General features: G+C 35.9%; 1 protein-coding gene across 3 annotated transcripts in view; it reads right to left on the bottom strand.

Moving 5' to 3' along the window:
- LOC150101065 (myosin regulatory light chain sqh) overlaps positions 1 to 24,289 on the bottom strand; it is a 127,538-nt gene that overhangs the window by 13,133 nt on the left and 90,116 nt on the right. For all 3 annotated transcript variants that reach the window (XM_090401395.1, XM_090401396.1, XM_090401397.1), the window contains one exon: positions 10,540 to 10,769. In XM_090401395.1, coding sequence (XP_090257521.1) covers positions 10,540 to 10,769 — 230 coding nt within the window. The remainder of the gene's footprint in view (positions 1 to 10,539; positions 10,770 to 24,289) is intronic.

The following is a 24,289-nucleotide window of genomic DNA, read 5'->3' as shown; positions in this document are numbered from 1 at the left end:
AGGACGTTCTGGTTTTCTTTTTTCCTAATGGCTTGTACTTTAAGGCTTGTTTTGGTAATCTTTCTGTTTTCATTCTTTGAACGTGTTCCATCCATCTATGTTTATATTTTATAATTTTTTCAATTACTGGTTCTTGGTTTAATTCTTTCATAATATCTTCGTTTCTTTTGTGATCAAATAGGGTATACTTTGCAGTTTTTCTCATAAACTTCATTTCTGCTGTTGTTAATCTTTGTTTGTCTTTTTGTTTTATTGTCCAGATTTCGCTTCCATACATTAAGGCCGGTAGGGCTAATGTATTGTATACATTTAGCCTGGTTTGTTTTTGAACTAGGTTTGGTTTAAATATAGAGTTAATTACTCCTGTTATTTTTAAATATTTTGCAATTTTTATGTTTATATCTTTTTCATTTTCATAAGTGATCATACATCCTAGGTAGTTAAATGAATTCACCTGTTCTAAGATCTTGTTATCTAATACTATTTTAGTTCTTGCTGGATCTTGTCCTTTAAAGGTCATAGTTTTTGATTTTTCCGTTGATATTATCATACCATAATCTTTGGATATCTCATTTAGATTTAAAATAGCTTTCTGTAAGTTATCTTCAGAATTTGTAATTATTATTTGGTCGTCTGCAAAGAGGAGAGTGTTTAAGTTAACTGTAGGTGAAAGTTTAATTCCTTCATGTAAATTTTTACTCCATTTTATTATTATTTCATTTAAGTAGATATTAAAAAGAGTTGCTGAGAGGGGACATCCCTGTCGGACCCCTTGGTTTATCTCTCTTGTATATGATAGCTCATGATTTAATCTTATTTGTATTTGATTATTTTCATATATACTTGTGACAGCTTTTAGGATATTATTTGGTATTTGTCTTTCTTTTAATATGTTAAATAATATGTTTCTTTTAACTTTGTCAAATGCTTTTTCAAAGTCAATAAATGCAATATGTGTTTCTAAATTATATTTTCTTCTTTTCTCTATTATTAATTTTAGGCAGAAGGCTGGGTCTATACATGATCGTCCTTTTCTAAATCCATTTTGTACCTCTAGAATAAAGTTTTCGGAATATTTCATTAGTTTGTTATTTAAGATTCTGCTGTATATTTTGTAACATGAATTTAGTATACTGATACCTCTATAGTTTTTAGGGTCATCTCTATTACCTTTCTTAAAGATAGGAATCACAATTGCTTTTTTCCATTCTATTGGGGGGATACCAGTTGAGTAAATTTTATTTAAAAATAATAAGAGTCTTCCTTTGAATCTTGTTCCTGCGTATTTATATAGTTCCAAACCTAGCTTATCTTCTCCAGGTGATTTTCCGTTTCTTGTTTCTTTCAGGCTGATTTCTAATTCTTCTTCAGTTATTTCCTTTTCATTTTCGTTAATTGTTTGCCAGTTGTCTTTTTTAAAATATTTGTCTGTCCACAGTTCTGTGTAGTAATTTAGAAATTCTTCTAATTTCAATTCAGTGTTTAATTTTATGTTTTCTTTGGTATCTGCATTTAGGTGTTTCAAAATCTTATATACATTGGGTCTTATTTTATATAAATCATGTTCTAAATTAGAAACAAATTTATTCCATGATTCTCTATGTCTTTTTCTGACTTCTCTTTTAGCTATGGCTCTTATTCTTTTATATTCTATTTCATCTTCTAATCTTTTACTGCTTAACCATTTGTGATAGGCTTCTTTTTTCCTTTTGATTATTTCTTTGATTGTATCATCCCAGATCTTCAGTTTTTTTTCTTTTATTGAATTTTTTGGTCTTTCCTAAGCTTTCATTTGCTGCTGCATTTAGTATCATTTTTATATTAAGCCATTCCATTTCTATTTCTTCATTTTGTTTTATTTTATCTAGATACTGGTTAATTCTTTGTTCATATAGCCATTGTACATTTGTGTCATTCAATAGTCTAGTTTTATAAACAAATGTTTCAATTTTTCTTTCTGTTCTTGTTACTTGTAGCCATTTAGGTGGTAATCTTAATTTTATTTTAACAAGGAAGTGGTCACTGCTTATTTCATATCCTCTGTGAACTCTAACATCTAGTGAAAATTTTGATGTCTTTTCATTTAATATGAAGTAATCTAATATTGATTTCCATCCTCTTGCTGCCCAAGTATATTTATGTATGTCTTTATGTTTATAGAAGGAATTCATTATTTTTAGGTTATTATAAACTACAAAGTCAATCAATTTTTTACCATTTCTGTTTAGAGTGTGTTCTCCATGTATTCCTATATTATTATTAATTTTCGTGTTTCCAATTCTTGCATTTAAGTCTCCTGCTAAAATTATGTAATCATTTTTATTTATTTTATTATATATGTTTTGTAGCTGATTATAAAAATCAATATTATCCTGTTCTCTTCCTTCTTCTGGGGCATATAAACCAATTATTGTTAAATAGCCTTTATCTATTTTTATTCTAGCTTCTATTATTCTTTCATTCCATAATTTATATTGTTTTAACTGTTTTGAAAGGGAGTTATGAATCCAAATCATGACTCCTGCTTGTGCTCTTTGGTCTCTGTCGACTCCACTGTATATCACATTAAAATTTTCAGTTCTCATAGTTCCTTTTAATTTCTCTTTTGTTTCAGTGATTACTGCTATTTTAAAATTTCTTTCATTTAATAACTGGTCTAATTCTATTTCTTTATATGCTATTCCTCTTACATTCCAGTTTGCTATGTGCATTATATTTTGTCGTTTCCATTTTCTTTTTCCCTTTTCCATTCCAGAGTCGTTTCCCATAGATTCAATCCGATTATCTTTTTCTGTCAGCTTACAAGTATGGTTATGTTCTCCATGTCAGACTGAAAGAAAGCATACATAAAGCACAAACAAAATGACATCATCCTCTAGAATCGAAGGAAACATTAAAACAACCCATCTGTAAAGAGTACATTAGCCCATTGATGTCTTGTCCAAATTTTATAGATACAACACCACTGAAAATGTGCTCTATGATGAGCTGTGAATAAAGGGATACAGACTACAGGACATTTGGCATATGGGCCTACTTGTCGCAGACATCCTGCCACAGTTTGTCAAGACATTCGAGTACCTGTGTTTGAATGGAGCTGAATTGCAAGCTGACCTGCCATGTACGTCAATTACATTTTGCTGTTATAACCAAAAATCTGTCTTCATGCTCTGTGGTAGATCGAGGGCAATCTCTTAGCAAATGTCGAACACATTCCATTGATTTGAAATGCTGCCCAGAGCCTGGATACAATGCTATGTGAGATTCCAAACTGTCAGTAATTCTGTGGCTTTTTTCAAGCTTTCCCTGTGTGAAATTATCTAGATGATGTCTTTTGAGACATTACAAGACATCTAAACTTGCAACTTTATGCCATCACAAAAAGAGCTTCCTTCAAACACAATCACTTAGTGTAGCCTTTTGCTGTTTATTCTGTTGAGTGGTACCACGTGATCCCTTTGCATGCAATTCGAAAATTTGAATGTGTAGCTGCTTTCTACTTGAAATCTGTAGTGATCCCCAGTTATACAAATTGTCAAAAGTTCATTCATCTGAATTTGCAGTTGTAATCTTTAGAAATAGTGTTCCTCCTTAAGTTTTGGACACCAACATACTATTCCATTGTCCTCCTTTAAAAATAACTGACTTCACACTAGCTGAAGATCCAATTAATTAGTAATTAATGATTTGTTACAGCCCCTGGTCTCATTCTGTTAATGGTTGGTATTAGCATTATCAAATTCCTGATATGTATATCCTCAGGAAAGTGTACAGAATAATTACAATAGTAATACATGAAAAAGTTACACCATTACTAACTTCCGATCAACAATTTTCCTCCATTTTAATCTGTTATCTGTCAAAACACTCCAACATTATCAGATATTACATTTCTGTCTTTTAAGGCACTTTTTACTGTATCAATCCATCTACATCTTCATCTGGCTTTTTTTCCTGCCAGCCTGACAAAGAACACTTGTTTTGCTAATCTTTCCTCTTCCATTCTGTTTAAGACGATACCACCTGAGAGAAAGTGACCATAATACATTCCTAAATGCTAACAATGGCAAGTTCTTTCCTAATATACTCATTTTTAATGTGATGCTGCCATTCATGCCATTTGTTTACTCCACTAATCTTTCTAAGAGCTCTCATATCTGTGGTTTCCAGTCTTTGATCAAATGTTTTATTTCTAACCCAGCTCTCAGATCCACAAGTTAAAATTGAACTGTCTTGTATACAGCTAATTTCTTTCTTGTTTCATATAAATAAATTTATTCAGCTGACTTCCTGCTATACCAGCTTTACTAATTTTGTTGTCTATTTCCATATTTACATTACCATCTTGCCTAAAAATTGTGCCTAAAGCTGAAATGCTTTACTTGTTCTACAGATTTGCCATTCAGAATAAACTTGATGTTTTCAATGTTTCTACCTATTTTCATTGTCTTTTGATTGCAGATTTTTATGCCAAATTTATTACAACAGTTATTTCAATTTACCCAGAGAATCTTACAGACTTGTACTGGATTTATTCAGAAGCATAATACCATCTGCATAAAGTTAAAGAGATAAGATTAACATCACCAATTTTCATAGATTTAATACCACTTTCCTTCATAATTGGAGATAATATGCACTCTTGTCACACACCTGATTTAACATCAAACCATCTTCCTATACCTCCAATTCTAATTGCTGACTTACAGCTTAAATAGAGACTGTATTTCTCGATGTAATGTCCCGTTTACACCAGATTATGGTCTGTATTAAAGGTTACTAATTAATTGGACCTTCAGCTAGTGAGAACCAGGAGATGGCAGTATGCAAAGGAGAAGACCAAGGAAGAGATGGCAAGATGAAATTGTTTACAGTTGTTAAAATGTAATGGATAAGAAAAGTCGAAAAGAGAATGGAATGAAGAAAATCAGAGGGAGATTTTTTGTCCAGAAGTGGACTGATCCAGGTTGAAAAGAAGAATTATTGACCACTACATTCCATTCCACTCATGATCCAAAGAGATATTATCAGCTAATATTATCATAAAATTGTTTGGAGAAGACTGTATGGCTGCTCTGCTTTCATGGCATTTAATCATATAAGGACTACTTATTCAACTTCTGAAGAATGCACAATTTACAGAGAAAACACTAGCCCCCCCCCCCCCCCATAGCCTTAGTCGGATCTACCATAAATCCAAAATAACCAACTTCTGTTCTTTATGCCCTTTGCAACTGGACTGCCAATTTTCTCTTTGGATGTGTCTTTCCTGATGACAATATATCAGGAAAGACACATCCACTCATGACTCACAGTAAAACTATGAGTCTGGTGGATGGTCTCTTTCTTCAGATTTCCCAATCAATGCTAAGGACTATAAAGCTTTGTACTTGTGTATTCTTCTTTCTGAAGATCTCTCACTAACCTCAAGTACATTCCATTGCTCTTCTTCATTTAACAAATCTTGTATTACAGAAACGTTCCAAGCTTCAGGAACCTGTTTCCAGCAATCTGACAACCTAGTAGTAAGCTTCAATGCTACTAAAACACAGTCCTGTAATTTCTCACAAGAAATATTTCCCACTTTTTTTTAAATGATAATACTCAGATCTTCAAATCTGATCTGAAGTAGATGATAAGATCTGAGTACTATCATTAAAAAAAAAAGTTAAAGGGAAATATTTCTTGTGAGAAATTAGACAAAACTGTTTGAGCAGCATTGAAGTTCACTACTAGGTTGTCACACCACTGGAAAATGATAAGGACCCTCCCATTTAAGGTTATAGCAGGTTCTATACCAGTTATACCATGTGGATTATAATGTAGCTTGTTTTTTTGTATACTCCAGATGATGACCTTAATGTGAAGGTCAAAATGGAGAGTGATTATTTTGGTTTATATTAAAATGAACTTTTAATATAACATGGCAGTTGTTTCCATAATTTTTAATAATGAAAGCCAATAACCTTGTAACCATGAAGAGAAGTAAAAAAAAAAAAAAACTCTTCCCCTTTCATAGACACTATTTTGGCTTTATGTCATATATTATGACATTATGTCATAGATGTCAGAGGTTTGCCCATGCCCAAAAACTATGTAAGGCCAACTTCAGATGTCTAAAATGTGGTGAGGGCGACCAGACCATCACATGCACCAAACCAAGATCTACGCCGGCTAAATGTGCCAACTGCAGAGGACCTCACCCTGCTAATTACAAGGGGTGCATTATACATCCAAAGAATTGCGGGTCAGCAAAAGCTCTCCCTCCACCTCCTAACAATGACACTGCAAGAAGAAGTGCAGGTCGCCCTCCAGCTCAAATATCCTCCACTCTGGCAATTCAGGAAGGAAGGAAACACTCAACCATGACCAAAACATATGCCGAGGCTGCAAGAACAAGCTCCAACCTAATATCAATATTAACTGCCTCACCTGCTACCATGCTGCAGGAATTCAGCAAGACTAGTCCCTTGCCATCCTCCACTAAGAGATTCCTGTAAGGAACACAATCAATACTAACAGCCCTAAATGATGAATAGAAACAAGCACAAACCAAACTCCCTCATGATCACAGCATGGAATGCCAACGTAAACAACAAAATACTGGAACTTCAAGAGTTCAAGCTCAGATACAATTCGGACATAGTTCTAGTTAACGAAACACACCTCAGACCAGCAAACAACTCAAGACTTAGAGGCTACATTATATACAAAACCAATAGACTTGACACCAGAGGAGGAGGAACCACCATCTATATTAAAAGCTACTTGAACCATAATGAAATAACCAACCTGCAAACTAAGAACTTGGAGATGACTGGCTTGGAGGTCCATATCAGCAACGCCAGCAGTCTCAAAATCTACATAGCTTACAATTCACCAAGCAAACCCCTATTAATATCAGAATTGGACTCCATCCCTCGGCTCTACAGACTCCATTATCACAGCAAGGGATTTAAATGCTAGACATGCTGCTTGGTCAAGCACCACAGTCAATGCTAGTGGCCTTACTTTCCACAACTACACTACTCTCAATACAGCCATAGTTGCTGGTCCAGTCGAGCCCACCCACAACAGCCCTATAGGAAGATCGGATGTATTAGACATTGCCATTCTCAAAAACATTGGATACCAATACCAGGTGGAAACAGTCGATGAATTATCTTCCAACCACGACCCTGTCTTGCTCAAACTAGGAATGCAAGAACAACTCTCCTCCCTGCACTCATTCATAGCATGGGATAAGCTGGCCAAAGTCCTTCCTGAGCACATTGGCCCTGCTCCCATCATTAGAAAAAAGGAAGAGAGAGACCTAGCCATAAATAACCTGACATGCCAGATTAAGAAAGCAATATCATCAGTTACACAAACCACTGTTTTCCACCTGAGCAGATGGATCCCTGTGGAAATCATGGACCTAATCAGAGCTAAAAACAAAGCTAGAAAGAGATTCCACAACACAAAACAATATTGAACAATCTAGACAGACAAGTCCGTGAAGCACTTCAAAAACACAGAAATCATGAATGGGAAGCCAAATTAGCCAACATCAACCCAGAGGATCATTCCGTCCAGAAATTCTTGACAGCCCTCCGCACCAAAAGACAATTCATACCCCCCCACACACACACAGACCAAGAAAGGAATTGCTCATACAGATATAGAAAAAGAAGAAGTTCTAATAGAAAACCTGGAAACACAATGCAATCCATCTTATGTAAGCCTAAACATCAACATCAAATACAAGATTCACTGCCAGGTCAAGAAAACTTTACAACAGAATAAAGATAATTCAGAACCTATCAACCCCACCACTCTAACAGAAATTATAAGCCTCATAATTCATCTGAACAACAAAAAGGCTCTCCAGGTCTAGATTTCATCACCAGCAGAATAATAAAATTACTTCCAAGAAAAACTATAGTCCATCTAGTGAACATAACTAATGCCATTTTCAGATTCCAGCATTTACACACATAGCTTGGAAAAACTGCGATTATTATGCCACTGAAGAAGCCGAGAAAAAACCCTCAACTCCCTGAAAGCTACAGACCCATCAGTCTTTTATCCAGCCTCAGAAAGATTACTGAGAAAGTTATTCTCACAAGGCTTCAAGCAGAAACAGATAAGCTTGGTATTATTCCCAAAATACAATTCGGATTCTGTAAAGGCCATAGCACAGTCCAACAAATACTCCGACTGATGGAGCAAAAGGCTTCAACTGGAATCTCCATACAGCTGCGATATTCTTAGATGCTGAGAAGGCATTCGATAAAGTGTGGCATCAGGGCCTTCTTTATAAACTTATAAAATTTAACATCCCAATAAAGTTAACAAAAATAACCCATGCATACCTCAAAGACAGATATATGCAAATCAAAATCAATGAAATAATATCAGCCAGATGTAAAATCATGGCAGGTGTTCCTCAGGGTTCTCTTCTGGCCCTGTTTCTGTTTTCAATCTACATAGCTGACATCCCACAAAACTTGAAAACAACTATCACAGCACTATATGCAGATGACACTGCAATACTAGCAAGATCTCTCAGCCCCCAAATGGCAATCAGAAGACTTCAAGGTAACATCCATACACTGGAGAAGTGGTTGGTAGACTGGAAAACCCAAGTAAACTCCCCAAAAAGTTCTGCCATACAATTTTCCAGAAAGAAGATACTTAGCAAGAAGGACATTCATCTGTTAGGAGTTAAGATTCCATGGCAGACAGAAGTCAAATATCTTGGAGTGCAACTAGATAAAAAACTACAATTCAGCAAACATATCAAGCTCATAGTCTTGAAGACTTCCAAAGTAATTGCTCAGCTTTACCCCATGATCAATTGCAGAAGTAAACTCAATATACAAACCAAGTTACTTATCTACAAGATGGTAATACACCCTGTCATCACCTATGCTTCCCCTGCATGAAGCCATACCTCAGATACAAATATTATAAAATTGCAGAGAATTCAGAACAAATGTCTGAGGATGATTCTGGATGCCCCATGGTTTATCAGAAACTCCCAGATCCACAGAGAAGTCAACATTCCTTACATTTCTTCCCTTCTCCATGATCTAGCAGAAAAGTTCTTCACTAAGACAAGCAATCATCCAAACCCTCTCATCAAACAAGCTACTGACTACAATGAAGCAGATTACTGCAAATACAAAAGACCCAAGTCTATCCTACATCTAGCTGAACACAGCTAATCTCACTGCCCTCACAGGACGAGCATATAGCTCAATAACTCCCCACTCATAGTTTTTCCACTACGAACAAAGGGGAATACAAATAACATGTATGCTTTACCCATCCTGTCAGTAACATTCTGCGTTCTAACATCGGTATCCAGAGAGAGTAATGTATGGCAATGCTGTAGCCAATGAAATTTTAACTGAGGCTCGACTATTGCTGTGACCAGAGCTTATAGCTCAATAACACCCCATCCATACATTTTCTTCTACAGATAAAGGGGAATATGAAAAGCATTCTTGCTTCACCCATCTAGTAAAAACATTGGTATCTCTTCTGGGTCTGGCTCCCACTGGTGACATTTATTAATGCTTGTCACTGGGTGTGCTTGCCTCTTGGGAGTAGAGATGCTCTACTCTGTGGCAGGTTTTGGCCTGTCACTGAGTGGAACCACTGCTGAGTTTCCTGTCCCAGAGTAATTAGCTTAGTAGTGGCCCTTCAGGGTCAATCAGTGAGTTTTTTGGAGAGGTATCCCCCACACTTAAATGTATCTTGATAAAGGTCCAAACCAGTCTGTGTAATGGCCCTTCTCATAATAATGCATAGCATTATACACATCTGAAAGGGTGTGTGCTTTGCATTATGAGATACCAAAGCAATTGATGCAAAGTCATTAGCCTCAATATACAAGTAGCCCAGTCATGAAGAGAGAACTCAAATTTTTCAAGATTCTAAACATCGTATTTCATTTAATTCCATTCAGTAAGAGTAGAGTCATTGCATTTTCTTTTTTAAATAAATTTCAAAATTTTCAGAATAAACATGAACTGACTGAAACAAAACTGAGATGGCATGAGAGTTTTGTAAGGACTCCAGATATCAAATTTCTCCAGACAGTATCAGGAAATAATCTGTATATGAAACAAATTAATACACCTAGATTTTGTCAAATAGAACTTTTCTGAATAAAAAGAAAAACTGAAGAACTTTTTTCTGATAAACAGAAAAACTGAAGTTCTTCTTTTTATCAGAAAAATTGAAGTTTTTCTGAAAATCTTCTTTCCTGAAGGGTTGCCAATTCATGCAGAACTCAGTTTATATTTGTTGACATGGCAATGAAGTCTGTGATAAACACAGCTGCTTTTTTTTCCCTTTTTTTTGTTACAAAAAATGCCAAACAACTGATGAAATGATATCATGATTATTACTGATTATTAACTCAGAATGTGTCCAAAATAAGGTAGCATTATGATCATCATTTGATTCAAACTAGCTTTCTATTTAATAACAATTATTCACATTATAACATAAGGCTTAATAAAAAACGAATTGTTCAATCTAACTTACATCCTCATCTGTGAAACGGTCTCCCATTGATGTTAATAGGTCTCTTAAACGTTCTTCATGTAAAGAGCCATTATTTTCCTCATCGAAACATGCAAATGCATTTTTAATAACCTCTTCTGGGTCTGTTCCTTGAAGTCTTTCTCCAAATAATGTTAAAAACATTGTAAAATTAATTGGACCAGGTGCTTCATTCATCATTCCTTCAAGATAAGCATCTTCTGGACTTTTTCCTGTAATACAAATTTCGGTTAAGACTTTTTTGTTTTGTTTTTCAAAAATTACTAAAGTTAATTAATCTTTACAAGAAAAAAAATCACATATGAGATCAATCAAATTCAAACAAATTTCTAATATGTACACCAAGAGGTGTACAGGACACTACAATAGTATAACATCAAAAGCTTGCATTATTACTAACTCCCTATGAACAATATTCTTCCAAATTAGTCTTATCTCTAAGGACTAAGTATCACATCTCATATTTTGGTTCTTTGAAGTAGTTTTAACTGCATTGATTGACTTTGTTCTTGGTACTTCACTGGGTCTTTTTTCTTACCATCCTGGCATCAAACACCTGTTTTGCAAAATGTTCCTTTCTCATTCAGACCATACCTGAAGACAACAAGTTCCAACCTAGTATCTTTATTTTTAATATAATTCTCCCAATGATGCCATATGTTTACTCCCTTAATTTGCCAACTCTCATATCTGTGGTTTCCAATTCTGATCAATTGTTGAAATGATTTGAACACTATCTTATATAGCTACTTCAGTTTTGACTACTGTATTTTTCAATAGATAACGCGCGCGCGTTATCTATTGGAAATACCTTTAGCTCTTTCACTAACAACCCAATCAAACAGGTTTTTTGCCTATGGTTGGCCACAAGCACCTTCTAAACCTCATAGCACGTTTCCTCATATGTAAACATTTCAGGACTGTCATTCACGAACACTACTTTCTCCAACACTGAACAATCTACCAGCTTCACGATTCCCTTTTTCCTCTGCTACTTCTACCACTTCAAGCTTGAACTGCACTGTGTAGGATTTTCTCCGAGAAGTATTTCTGTCTTCCATGGGTAATTCAGATCTAATAACAAAATATAAACGAGTAATGATTTATTTTATGAAATATTTTAAAACAGTATGTACGGAATAATGTAACTTCATAAAATATAAAAAATGTACACCTACCTTTCAATTGTAGTCGTAGTAATGTCATGGTGCTCCTCAACAATGTGAAAATTGTAAAGTTTTTGAATTAAAAAAATCGACCACTGCTACTAGCAATGCACGTGCTTTTAAAGAATTCCTCCATCCTCTGTCTGTACTTCCTAACTCTACCGCTAGTTGGTGCATGTGCGCTATCTACACATCAAAAGGAGTGATGAAAATGTTGGGGGTGCGAGTTATACATTAGGTGGGCATTATTTATCAAAAAATACGGTAATTTCTCACATATTCCACACAAACTTATTCAGTTAACTCACTATCATACCAGCTTTGCTTATTCACTGTCTATTTCCATATATTCTATATGGTTTCTCATTCAGTATGCAGCTGATGCTTTCAGTGTTCTGCCCTATTTTCACAGAATCTTGTCTTCTTTATAAACACAGCAGTTATTTAGTTAAGGAATCCTTCAGACCTGCTGGATTTATTTAAGAGGAGTATAACAGTATATAAAACAGAATATAAATAATACAGCAATCTCTCGATTAATGCACCTCTCACATAAAAAATTATTTTTAAGATGTATATAGGCACACTAATAGAACATCTTAAAAATAATTTTTTATGGCTAACTATTTTAAAAAAATCGCTCACCAGGATGAAATTATTTAGTTACCAATTTTAAACATTTTACAAAGTTATTTTTTAATGGCATACTACACTATTTCCATGTACGCTATGTTCCAAATTTACTGCCAAAATTTCTGTCATCTGCTAATTACATAGCATTTTGATGATCATATTTCATGCCTCCTTTGCAATTGTTTTCCTTAATTTATTTTCCCAACCTTTAACCATGAGTAAAAGAATTAGTGAGCAAAAAAGTGAAAGTGTGAAAAAGATTCAAAAAGTAATCTCATTGGAAGAAATTGAAATAAAGGTCCAGAGTAAAGAGGTAGGTCCAAAGTAAAGATAGGACAAGAACATGGGTGAATCAACTACATGATGAATTTTAAGCAAAGCTGCTGAATACAAAGAGAAAAGTAAGGCTGCTTCAAGTTTATCATGCATGCAGACCACTCAAAATCAAAGTATTATAATGATTTAATTAGAGAGACTTCTTTCTACATGAATCGAAGATTGTAACCAAAAATGGATCCTGGTAAGCACTGATCTTATTAAATCAAAAGCATTAAGTCTCTTTGCAACCTTGAAAGAAAGGGCTATCAATGATGGAAAAGAAGAAGAATTCCATGCTAATGCTAAGTGGTTTGAGCATTTCAAAAAGAGAAATAGCCTACATAATGTTCAAATCACAGATGAAGCAGCAAGTGCAGATAAGGAGGTGGCCGCAAATTATCCAGAAATTTCAAAGAAAATTCTGGAAGAAGGAAGCTATTGTGACCAACAAATATTTTATGTCGATGAAACTGGCCTTTTTTTTTTTTGGAAGCGAATGCCTTCCAAAACTTTTCTGGGAAAATTGGAGAAAAGTCACAAAGTCTAATGAAATTTCTGCTAGCAATATGCAAGCAGAAATTTGGAAGCACATTCTTCCACATTGTGCAAATTATTTTTAGAGACTTTTCAAATAAAATGGATAATGTGTTGTGGAAATTGCCAACATCAGGTATGAACTGGGTTTTAATGACACTGACAATGATAACGTCCAAGAGTTAATTAAATCTCATTCTGAGGAATTGAGTAATTCTGACCTGCTAAATTTAGACGCACAACGAGAAGATCCTGAAGAATATAAAGAAAGTTTAACCATTGACAGTCAGCCAAGAGATTTCACACAAACATATTGAAAATATTTTTCATACAATCGAAGTTTTTAAGCAGTAATGCTTAAAGGGGCTAACCTTGATGAAGAGAGAAGCAGTAAAATTTGCAGAAGAGGCAATAGGGCCATATTCTCAGTTGTATGAAAAAAAAAGAAACAGAATGCCTGGCAAACTATGTTAGCTTAATTCTTTGTTAAGAAGTAGAATAATAAATTTATATTCTGAACATGTTTTATTGTCTTTCAGCTTCATGGTTTTATTTTAACTAGGTCTTGACACATATCCTAATTCTTTTATAAAAAAATTAAGGGTCAAAAAAGAAATTTGAGGAACGAATTATACTTTTTCCCATAGGTTATTATATTCGATCAGTACATTTTCGAGAATGTATTATGTGCATTAATAATATTAATAGTATAATTCTCCAATTAATAATATCAGGCTTAATGCCACTTTCCTTCATACCATGATTCACATAGGTGAATAACAGTGGAGATAATATGGACTCTTGTCTCGCACCCTGATTTAACATTAAACCATCTTCCTGTACTCCTTCAATTTTAATTTGATGCAATGTTCCATTTGCACCATAGAGTTTAGGGTCTTGAACTGCTTTTTCCAGATCTACAAAACTTAAATACAGATCCTTATTATATGCCCATGATTTCAGCTGTTTGTCCTAAAGTGAAAATCTGATCATGATAACCTCTGTTTGGCCTGAAATGAACTTGTTCTTCAAGTTTCTCTTCCAGTTTTTCTTCGCTATTCCTCATGTACTTACCTAGACATCTATAGGGAAATCTATATGTAATTCTTACATTTAATTTTATTTCTGTTTTTACAGATAAGAACAATGAAAGCTCTATTCCATCTACAATTGGACCTTTTCACCATTCCTTCTAAATTATGCAGTGTAGCCACTGTAAAATTTTTATGCCTCCATATTTGAGCATTTCTCATCAAGCATCATCTGTTCTAGCTGCTTTCCCATATAGGTTTTTGAAATCATTTTTTACTCATATTTATATGTACTCCTGTCTGCATTTCCCACTGTTATCACTTCTTGTTTCATTTAACCTTTATCTTTGAAAGTAATTACGCCAAGTATCTAGGATATCTGATCATTTCCTTTCCCAGTACTCTTTTCTTCATTTCTATGCTTTTTAATAGCCTATAGAAGATTTTACCATTTTCCTGAGTTATCTTCTGTATTTTTACCAAAGTCTTCCTGAGGACTTTTATTTAGCTACTTTTACAAACTACTTCACTTTCTTCCATTTTTCTTCTAACATGATTCTCCTACTGATAGCACAAGCAAGCATATGTTGACTTACTTGTCACAAACTTTCAGTATGCCTTATTAAGGACACTGCCTCTTTAACTTCCCAAATTCAACATGAAATTCTGATTTTCCTATTCTTGCAGACAATTTCACCACATGCCTTTCTGAACGAATCAATAAGTGACACTTGCTAACAAATTATATTCTTGTTTACTTTTTTATCCAAGTGTAAGCAAATGACGCATGTGAAGTATCTTCACAACTAAGCTACTTGTATATAGTGTATTTGTGCATTGTAAATACTTTTACATATCTGAGTCTGCAATTCACCCCTGAAAGCTGCTTGACTAATTCTTTTAAAACTTTTACCTATTTGTTTTTCTTAGTATTATTATTACAGGCAGCTCCAAGGAGTCCTTAGACTCATCGAGGAAGGCCCAACATCATGTCAAGAACAACTATTCAACATTCACACAGTATCTATCATACTTCACCTTGAACTCATTTACAGTCATGGCACCCACAACACTCTGGCGGCTTATTTCACTCATTTACCACTCTCTAAGTAAAAAACCTAGCTCTAACACCCTTGCTAACCACACTCTTACCAAGCTTCCATGAATGGTTCCTAGTCCTCCCACTACCAGTCCTATTCTCAAAAATATCTTCTGAATTAATCTTATAGAAACCCCTTCAGTAATTTGAATGTCTCAATCATATCACCCCTTTTCCACCTATCAACCAATTTCTGCAGTTCTCATAAGGTTCATTCCATAGTCCTGCTATTATCTTGGTCACTCATCTCTAGATTCTCTCCACCTCCTCCCCATCTAGAAGAAACCCTGGTGCCCATATCTGGGAACAGTAGTCTAGATGGGGTCTTATCAAGGCTCGATACAGAGGAACAATAACCTGTTTGTCTCTGCTTGTTAAAGTGTTTTTCAGAAACCAAGTGATTTGATGAGCTGATTTTGCCACTTTTGCTATGTGTCCCCTAAACTTCAACTCCCTATCCACCAACACTCCCAAATCCCTGGCCTTGTCAATCTCCTGGAGTACAGTTCCACCAATGTAGTAAACTGCTGCTAATCTTTTCACCCCAAAATGCACAACCTTACATTTTGCCACATTAAATTGACATCCATTCTCCATAACCAAGTCCTCCAAACTATCAAAATCATCCTGCAAAATTTTGACATCCTGAGCATTCACTATTGCTCTACCTAACTTTGCATCATCTGCAAACAGATGCACAGTTCCTCTCAGATCCTTTCCTATATCATTAACGAACAAATTAAACAGTAGTGGTCCAAGAACAGAACCCTGCAGCACACCACTAGTCACAGGCCATCTTTTGTACTCTACTCCTGAATAAATCACTCTCTGATATCTCTCATCACCCTCCTATCCATCTCACCAACCCTATATCCATTCTCATATGCTGCAGTTTACTGATTAGAATTCCATGTGGTATCCTATCAAAGGCTTTAGCAAGGTCCAGTAGAATCACTGTAAACCCGTTACCCTTATCCAGTTCAGCCGTCACTGTGTTATAGAACGTGAGCAAGTTACTGAGGCATGATCTATCCTTCACAAAACCATGCTGTCCCCCACCATTTTCATCTATCCAATCTTGCATTTTCCTCTTGACTATTTTCTCCAAGACCTTGACAACAATTCCTGATATGCTGATCGGCTGGTAATTTTCAACAGCAGTCTTGGAACCTCCTTTATGCAGTGGAACTATTTTCCCCTCTTTCCACCCCCTTGGGACTAACCCTGACCCGAGACTCAAATTAAACAAAATGGTCAAAGACACTGACAATTCTTTAGCCGCTTGTCATACGACACGAACTGGTATACCATCCAATCCCGCAGATGAATTGACATTGAGGTTTTGTAATAGACTATTCACCTCCACTTCATTCACCACAATTCCTGTATAAGCTGTTGATTCTTCTATTTCTGTAATGTCACCACCTGGATGATATACTCTTGAAAAGTGCTCACTCAGTAATTCTACTATATCAACTGATTCGGTTACCTCCCTACCATCGGCATTCTTTAAAATCAATCTGCCGTATACATTTTTTCTTTTACTTGCAACATATCGAAAAAACTGTTTGGGAGATTCTCTTTAGCCTGCATAGCCAATGTCCTTTCATAATCCACTTTTGCTTTTCTTACCACACTTGTTACCCTTCTGGCCTGGGCTTTATACCGTTCATGTGCCTGCAGGTCACCTTTCTCCTTAAATTCCCTCCACAGTTGTTTCTTTTTTTGCAGTTCAAGCTTAATGGTGTTATTCATCTATTTAATCCCTACTTGATTTATTATTTGGACTCTAGGTATACAGTCAGTCATTGCCTCCTGCAAACACTTCTTAACCGCTTCCCATGCACTATCAACTTCCAGCCCTTGCAGCATGCCATGGCACTGAACCAATCAAACTCCTAAGCTTGTCATACTTACAAGCCCGATAATTCCACATGTACCCTGTCTTAATTGTAAATTCCACACCTTTAGCCACCTCCCAAGTCAAGACCCTATGATCACTCTCACCGATTGGTGGCAACGTGGTCATATTCATTACAGCCAAATTCCCAGATGCAATTACTAGGTCAAGCACTCTCTGACCCCTAGTATTTTCCATTACATGCTGTCGCAGATAGTTATCCCTTAATAACCGCATAAAATCCAATTCCTTCCTCCCACATGTCCTCTCCTCCCTCCAATCAATGGTACCATAGTTGAAATCTCCCATAATAATTACCCTCCCTCCAATCAATGGTACCACAGTTGAAATCTCCCATAATAATTACCCTCCTTCCACTCATTTCTTCTATTTGCTCATGCATACTATCTCCACCATCTTTTCCATTACATGGTCTATAGCAGCACCCAATTGTATATTTTGTTCTGCCAGCCTCAATCTCACACCAAATGGCCTCAGATGTGCTCTTTTCTCTATCCTGCAATTCAACTTCTATTCTCCTTGGCTGCAGCTCATCAGCTATCATCAATAATACCCCCCCCCCATCCCATTCTCCCTGTCATTCCTGAACACACTATACCCCTCACATTCAATCCCACTAGCTATATCATCTTCAGTCAGCCATGTTTCACCAATGCCAATAACCCGTGGTCTGGAAGTGCCAACCAAGGCCAAAAATTCTTCCTTCTTGTTCCTAATACTCCTAGCATTAGTATACATTAATTGCAGACCCCCGTTAGCCCCATTCCTACCTTGATGCCTTATACTAATTCATACACTACTGTAAACAGTTAGGGTCTGCATATCTGCTCCCCCCCCTTTAATAAATCAAGTTTCCCTGATTCTGCACATCCACTTCATTCAACTCCTTACACCGAATCCATTCAAATGCAAACCATCCATCTTATATAGATCCTTTCGCCCATCGAACTCACTCCACACGTCCACAAATTCCACACCACTCATCCTGCATAACCCATTCATAAAGTCATTTGCAATTATGGCCCTCCTAAACTCTTCACTGTCATACCGCAGCAAAAGACTAATCATCCTAACTCTCTCACTCTTCTCTTTTGCTACCTCAAACAATTCCTTCAGGTCCTCTATCATTTCCATTTTATCTCCTTTCAAATCATTTGTACCTACCACCACTATCATTTCTTTCACCCTTTGCTTTTGCTCCCTAACAGACTCACTTACATCATTAATGGTCGCACCAGGTTGGTACGATTTTTGTCAAATTCTCTACTATCACACCTTGTACTAACGAATCTCCATACAGCACTCGCTCCTTCATTTTGTTTACATTCACAATCATACTCTTATTTTTCCTATCATACTTTTTTTTTTATTGGCTGGTACACTCAGTAGACATTTATGCATATGCTCCAGCTGCCGTTTTGCCCTATGTATCACTCCCCTCAACCATGCAATCTAACTCATTGTATCTATCTCATCTTTTTTTATTATCTGTTAAACCATTAATTTGCTCTGTATTAATATCTTCATTCTCACTTTCTATACTGCCCTCACAGCTCTCTGGTACAACCTCGCAATTTTTTATCATATTGCTATTTTCTACATTCTGAAATTTGACAAAAATATCACACTCATGACCTGAAACACACTTTAATTCCTCATTTTCCTTACATTTTCTGCACACATTCACTCCACTATCACATCTAACCATGCTCCAACCGCTCTCCGCCAATGCATACATTTCGCAGATAGTACATTGAATAATCTCCTTTATGTCACAGTTATTGAACAAAGATGGTGAACCATTATTACTAGCTGCCATTTTCCTTCTTACCAGAGCCATGTGCATGCTTCTATCATATCTTATTAAATTAATAATTGAAACAACATCAAAAACACACAAACAGACACACTAAGATACGAAAAGCAAACAAAACTATGTAATATTCAAGCAAAATTGTCAATGATAACTTAAAATAATACTTATCTTATCAGGAGCTCTCAACAAACAAAAAACCATGAGTCCCAATAGCAGACACTCTCGATATTTAGTATTTACTTTTATATTTACATTTACTTTTTATATATTTTTTTATTTACATATTTACTTTTATATTTATATTATTATATTTACTTTTATCAAAAACAAAATGGTGATGACTTCCTATTTCAAACCCTGTGCATGTCCTGAACTAGCATGAAGATACAGCTATCAACAATAACAGGAAATGAAACTTATTTCTTGCATCTTCTCTGCATGTAAAATTGTGCACATTATGTTAGTAATGACTAGTCCATGTCCTAAACAGAAATTCAGCAGATACATAATTATTATTTTTGCTCTTAATTTTCACAAAGTATTTTTGTCTGGTATTCATTTCCTATTATACTGTTTAAATTTCCAACTTTTCCTGTCTTTATGTCAGATGCTTTCTCTAATGACTTGAAAAATTCCTCCATCTCTTCCTTTATAGAACCTTCTACTGGACCAAAGACACAAATAAGTCTGATTTCCCATTTTGATGTTGTCCCACAATGAGTATGACTTTTTCTCAGCAGCTGGCTTTTTGACGTGGTTCCCTGAAAAAAGTAGCAGGGGCCTTATTTAACTGGGACATCCCAGCAGGTAACTTTAGCTTGTCTCTGTGTTTAAACCAATACAAAATACAACTGATCAGCTAAACTGCAAACTGCCAGCCTCTTCTTGTTCATTCAGTATTCAAATAGATCCTTACTAGCACAGCATGCCATGAGAAGGCAAGATTAGATATTAGGTTAAGTCAGTTCTTACATTCCTTAAAAAGGCTCCCCCAATGTTCTTCTCCAGTTATCAAGCTTTGATCCTCAAGCCATCCCAGTAACTCCTTGTAATACATACTTCATAAAAGATATAAACTTACCTCCTACTCCACTAGCAGTCAAGACTTCTGGTCCCTCTGTAAAGCTGTTAGACATAAATTGTGCTCTTTCTTCTTCAACTTCTAAATCCTGACATCATTGCAACATCATCCAGACTTCTTGTCATTAAGCTTTTTCCTCCAAGTCTTATACACCCAACTGAGGAAAATCACCTTTCACTGCATGATGATCTTTTACCAGAAGGATATAAGAAAAATTCTCAGTAGTCTTGAAATTAATAAGTTGAATAGTCCTGGTGGTATCCTCCAAGTGTGCTCAAAACTTGGTTCTAAAAAGAACACTTGTACTGCATTGACTATATATAAGTTGTCATACTTGGGTGGCATCTACCCAGTAGCATGGAAGCCAATCTTCATCAGCCTGTCCCTAAAAGAGGAGCTAAAAGTCGCCATCAAACTATTGCTCTGTTACCCTAACTTCAATCTTGAAAGTGATGGAGAAGGTCTAGCATCAACAACCAGCTTCATTACCTGGAGACTAGTCAGTTTAATTGATGAATCCCAATATGGATTCCGCCATTCTTATTTTAGAGCAGGTCTCCTCATTAACCTTACCTACCTCTGGATACAAATCATGAAAAGATTGAGAAACCCCCATGAACAGTCTTGATATTTAAGGTATTCGATCATGACTGGCCTTGAGGCCTTCAAAAAGTACCACCTGTAGTGGTGAATAGTTTCCTCTGATCAGATTTCTTTAACAATGCTGGAAAATGTCAGGGTTCTCTATTACCTATGCTCTTCCTCCTATACAATAAAAATCTTCTTCTAACTTCAAATCCTATTCATAGTTTTTTTTTTTTGCTGATGACAGTACTTTCCATCTTCATTAAAGAAACCTTACAGTAATCAAATGATTCAACTTCAAGATCTTTCATGACCAATCTTTTAAGTACTGATCTCCTTCAACACAAAATATGAGGCTAATCTTCTTGAATGGCAGTCAGTCTCAAGTAGAGTAATGTGGGCAAATATGAGAATGGGGAACTGGACAATGAGACTTATTTGTGCCTATGGTCCCACAGAAGGTTCTACTAAAGTAGAAGTGGAAGAATTTTTTGAGGCTTTAGAAAAAGCAACTGACACAATGAAAAAGGAAAAGTTGGTCCTTGTTGGAGATCTAAATAGCAGAGTAGGAAATGATTGCGAGACATACAAAAATATTTTGGGAAAATTTGGAGAAAAGAGCAAAGCTAATAATAATGGCAAATATCTGTTGGATTTCTGCTCAGGACATGGACTGGTTATTACTAACACCATGTTCCAACATAAAAATGTGCACAAATTCACATGGAGAGAAGAGGCTAGGAATAAGAAAAGTCTCATTGACTATGTTATTGTTGATAGTGATGTTTTCTCCCTGGTGCAGGACACCAGAGTGTACAGAGGATTTGAAATTGGAAGTGATCACTATTTAGTCTTGAGCAGGATAAAATTGAATTTCATATTGAAAAGAATAACATGTAAGAAAGTTTTAAAGCGAATAAAAGTTGAGCAGCTCTCAGATGTGAACTGTAGACTAAAATACAGAAATATTATTGAAAAGAAAATGAAAGAGTTTGAGAACAGGAATCAAACCTTGGAGATTCAGTGGCAAACTCTGAAGGAAGCATTGATTGATTCTGCCAGAGAGACATGTGGTGAGGTTGTGTGCAAGGATAAAAAAATCAGAACTCCCTGGTGGACACAGGAAGTTAAAGAGGCAGTGAAGGAAAAGAAGAAAGCATATCAAAAGTTCCTGGCAAATAAGTCAGCTTTTACTCTTACAGAATACAGAGACAAATGTAAGAAAGCTAAACAGTGTGTAAAACTAGCTAAACAAAAGTCATGGGAGGACTTTGGCAAGAATATAGAAAATAAATATCAAGAAGGTGGCAAAATATTCTGGAGGTTGTTGACGAAGCTTAGGAATGGAGGAAAGAGTGCTGTAAAAGGAATTAGAGATGATAAAGGTGAAATGAAAACAGGAGAAAAAGATATCCTTGAAGTATGGAGTAATTACTTTGAAAAACTGCTAAATGAAACAAGCAGTGATGACAGCACAGTGATAAAAAACACTGACCAGGCATGCAGTCAGGAATACATATCCATACTTGAAGTAGAAAAAGCCATCAAAGGCTTGAAATGTGGAAAGGCAGCAGGAGTAGATGATATTCGACCAGAAATGCTGAAGTATGGTGGTATAAGAGTCTTACAGTGGCTGCACTGCATAGTTCAGAAAGCCTGGACAGAGGGACGAATTCCCGATGATTGGAGTAGAGCTCTCATAGTACCCATATATAAAAAGGGAAATAAAACTGAATGTGAGAATTACAGAGGTATTTCCCTACTGAGTGTTCCTGGCAAGATCTATGCAAGTATACTTGAGAAACGGTTGAGAAGAATTGTGGAAGAAAAGCTTGGTGAAGAACAAGCTGGATTCAGGCCAAATAGAGGCTGTCAGGATCAGATCTTCACTTTACGACAAATAGTCGAGAAAGCATGGGAATATAACAAAGATCTGTATTTAAGTTTTGTCGATTTGGAAAAGGCATATGACAAGGTGCCAAGAGAGAAGCTATTCAATACGCTGCAGTTATATGGTGTCAATGGGGCATTATATCAAGCAATACTTAGTCTTTATTTGAGTTGTGAGTCAGCAGTTAGAATTGAAGGAAGTACAGGAAGATGGTTTAATGTTAAATCTGGTGTGAGACAAGGATGTACATTATCCCCTCTGTTATTCATTATCTATATGGATCACATTATGAAGGAATGTGGTATTAAACCTGATATCAAAATTGGAGATGTTAATGTCAGCTCTTTGCTTTATGCGGATGATGTTATACTTCTAAATAAATCCAATACAAGTCTGCAAGATTCTCTGACTAAATTGAATAGCTGTTGTAATAGATATGGTATGAAGGTCAGCAATAAAAAGACAAAGACAATGAAAATAGGCAGAATCATTGAAAATGTCAACTGTGTTGTGAATGGAGAACCTGTGGAACAAGTAAAACATTTCAGCTACTTAGGCACAATTTTTACTGAAGATGGTAAATTAAATATAGAAATAGACAACAGAATCAGCAAAGCTGGTATCGTGGGAAGTCAATTGAATAAATTCATATGGAATAAGAAAGAAATTAGTCGGAACACTAAATTAGCTGTATACAAGACTGTGTTCAAACCAATTTTAACTTATGGATCTGAGAGCTGGGTCAGAAGTAAAACACTTGACCAAAGACTAGAGACCGCAGATATGAGAGTCCTGAGAAAGATTAGAGGCGTGAACAGATGGCATCAATGGCAATATCATATTAAAAATGAGGATATTAGGAAAGAACTTGACATTGTCAGCATCCAGGAATGCGTTAGCAGAGCTAATCTCAGATGGTATGGTCACTTAAATAGAATGGGAGAGGAAAGATTAGCAAAACAAGTGTTCTCTGCCAGGTTGGCAGGAAAACGACCCAGAGGAAGACCAAGATATAGGTGGATTGATACGGTACAAAGTGCTTTAGACGATAGAAATATAAGATCTGATAATGTTGGAGTCTTGACAAGTAACAGACTGATTTGGAGGAAAATTGTAAATAGGAAGTTAGTAATTATGTAATTTTTTCATGTAGTACTGTCATATCCTGTACACCCCTTGAGGGTACATGGCAGGAATTTGATGATGATGATGAAGAACACTTGTACTGCATTGACTATATATAAGTTGTCATACTTGGGTGGCATCTACCCAGTAGCATGGAAGCCAATCTTCATCAGCCTGTCCCTAAAAGAGGAGCTAAAAGTCGCCATCAAACTATTGCTCTGTTACCCTAACTTCAATCTTGAAAGTGATGGAGAAGGTCTAGCATCAACAACCAGCTTCATTACCTGGAGACTAGTCAGTTTAATTGATGAATCCCAATATGGATTCCGCCATTCTTATTTTAGAGCAGGTCTCCTCATTAACCTTACCTACCTCTGGATACAAATCATGAAAAGATTGAGAAACCCCCATGAACAGTCTTGATATTTAAGGTATTCGATCATGACTGGCCTTGAGGCCTTCAAAAAGTACCACCTGTAGTGGTGAATAGTTTCCTCTGATCAGATTTCTTTAACAATGCTGGAAAATGTCA

The sequence above is a fragment of the Typopeltis vanoorti genome, chromosome 12 (genome assembly GCF_054136105.1).
Source record: "Typopeltis vanoorti isolate ZY-2024b chromosome 12, IOZ_Tvanoo_1.0, whole genome shotgun sequence".
Lineage (NCBI taxonomy): Eukaryota > Metazoa > Arthropoda > Arachnida > Uropygi > Thelyphonidae > Typopeltis > Typopeltis vanoorti.
Note: the sequence above shows the minus strand (reverse complement) of the source record. Positions and strands in the feature narration are given on the sequence as shown.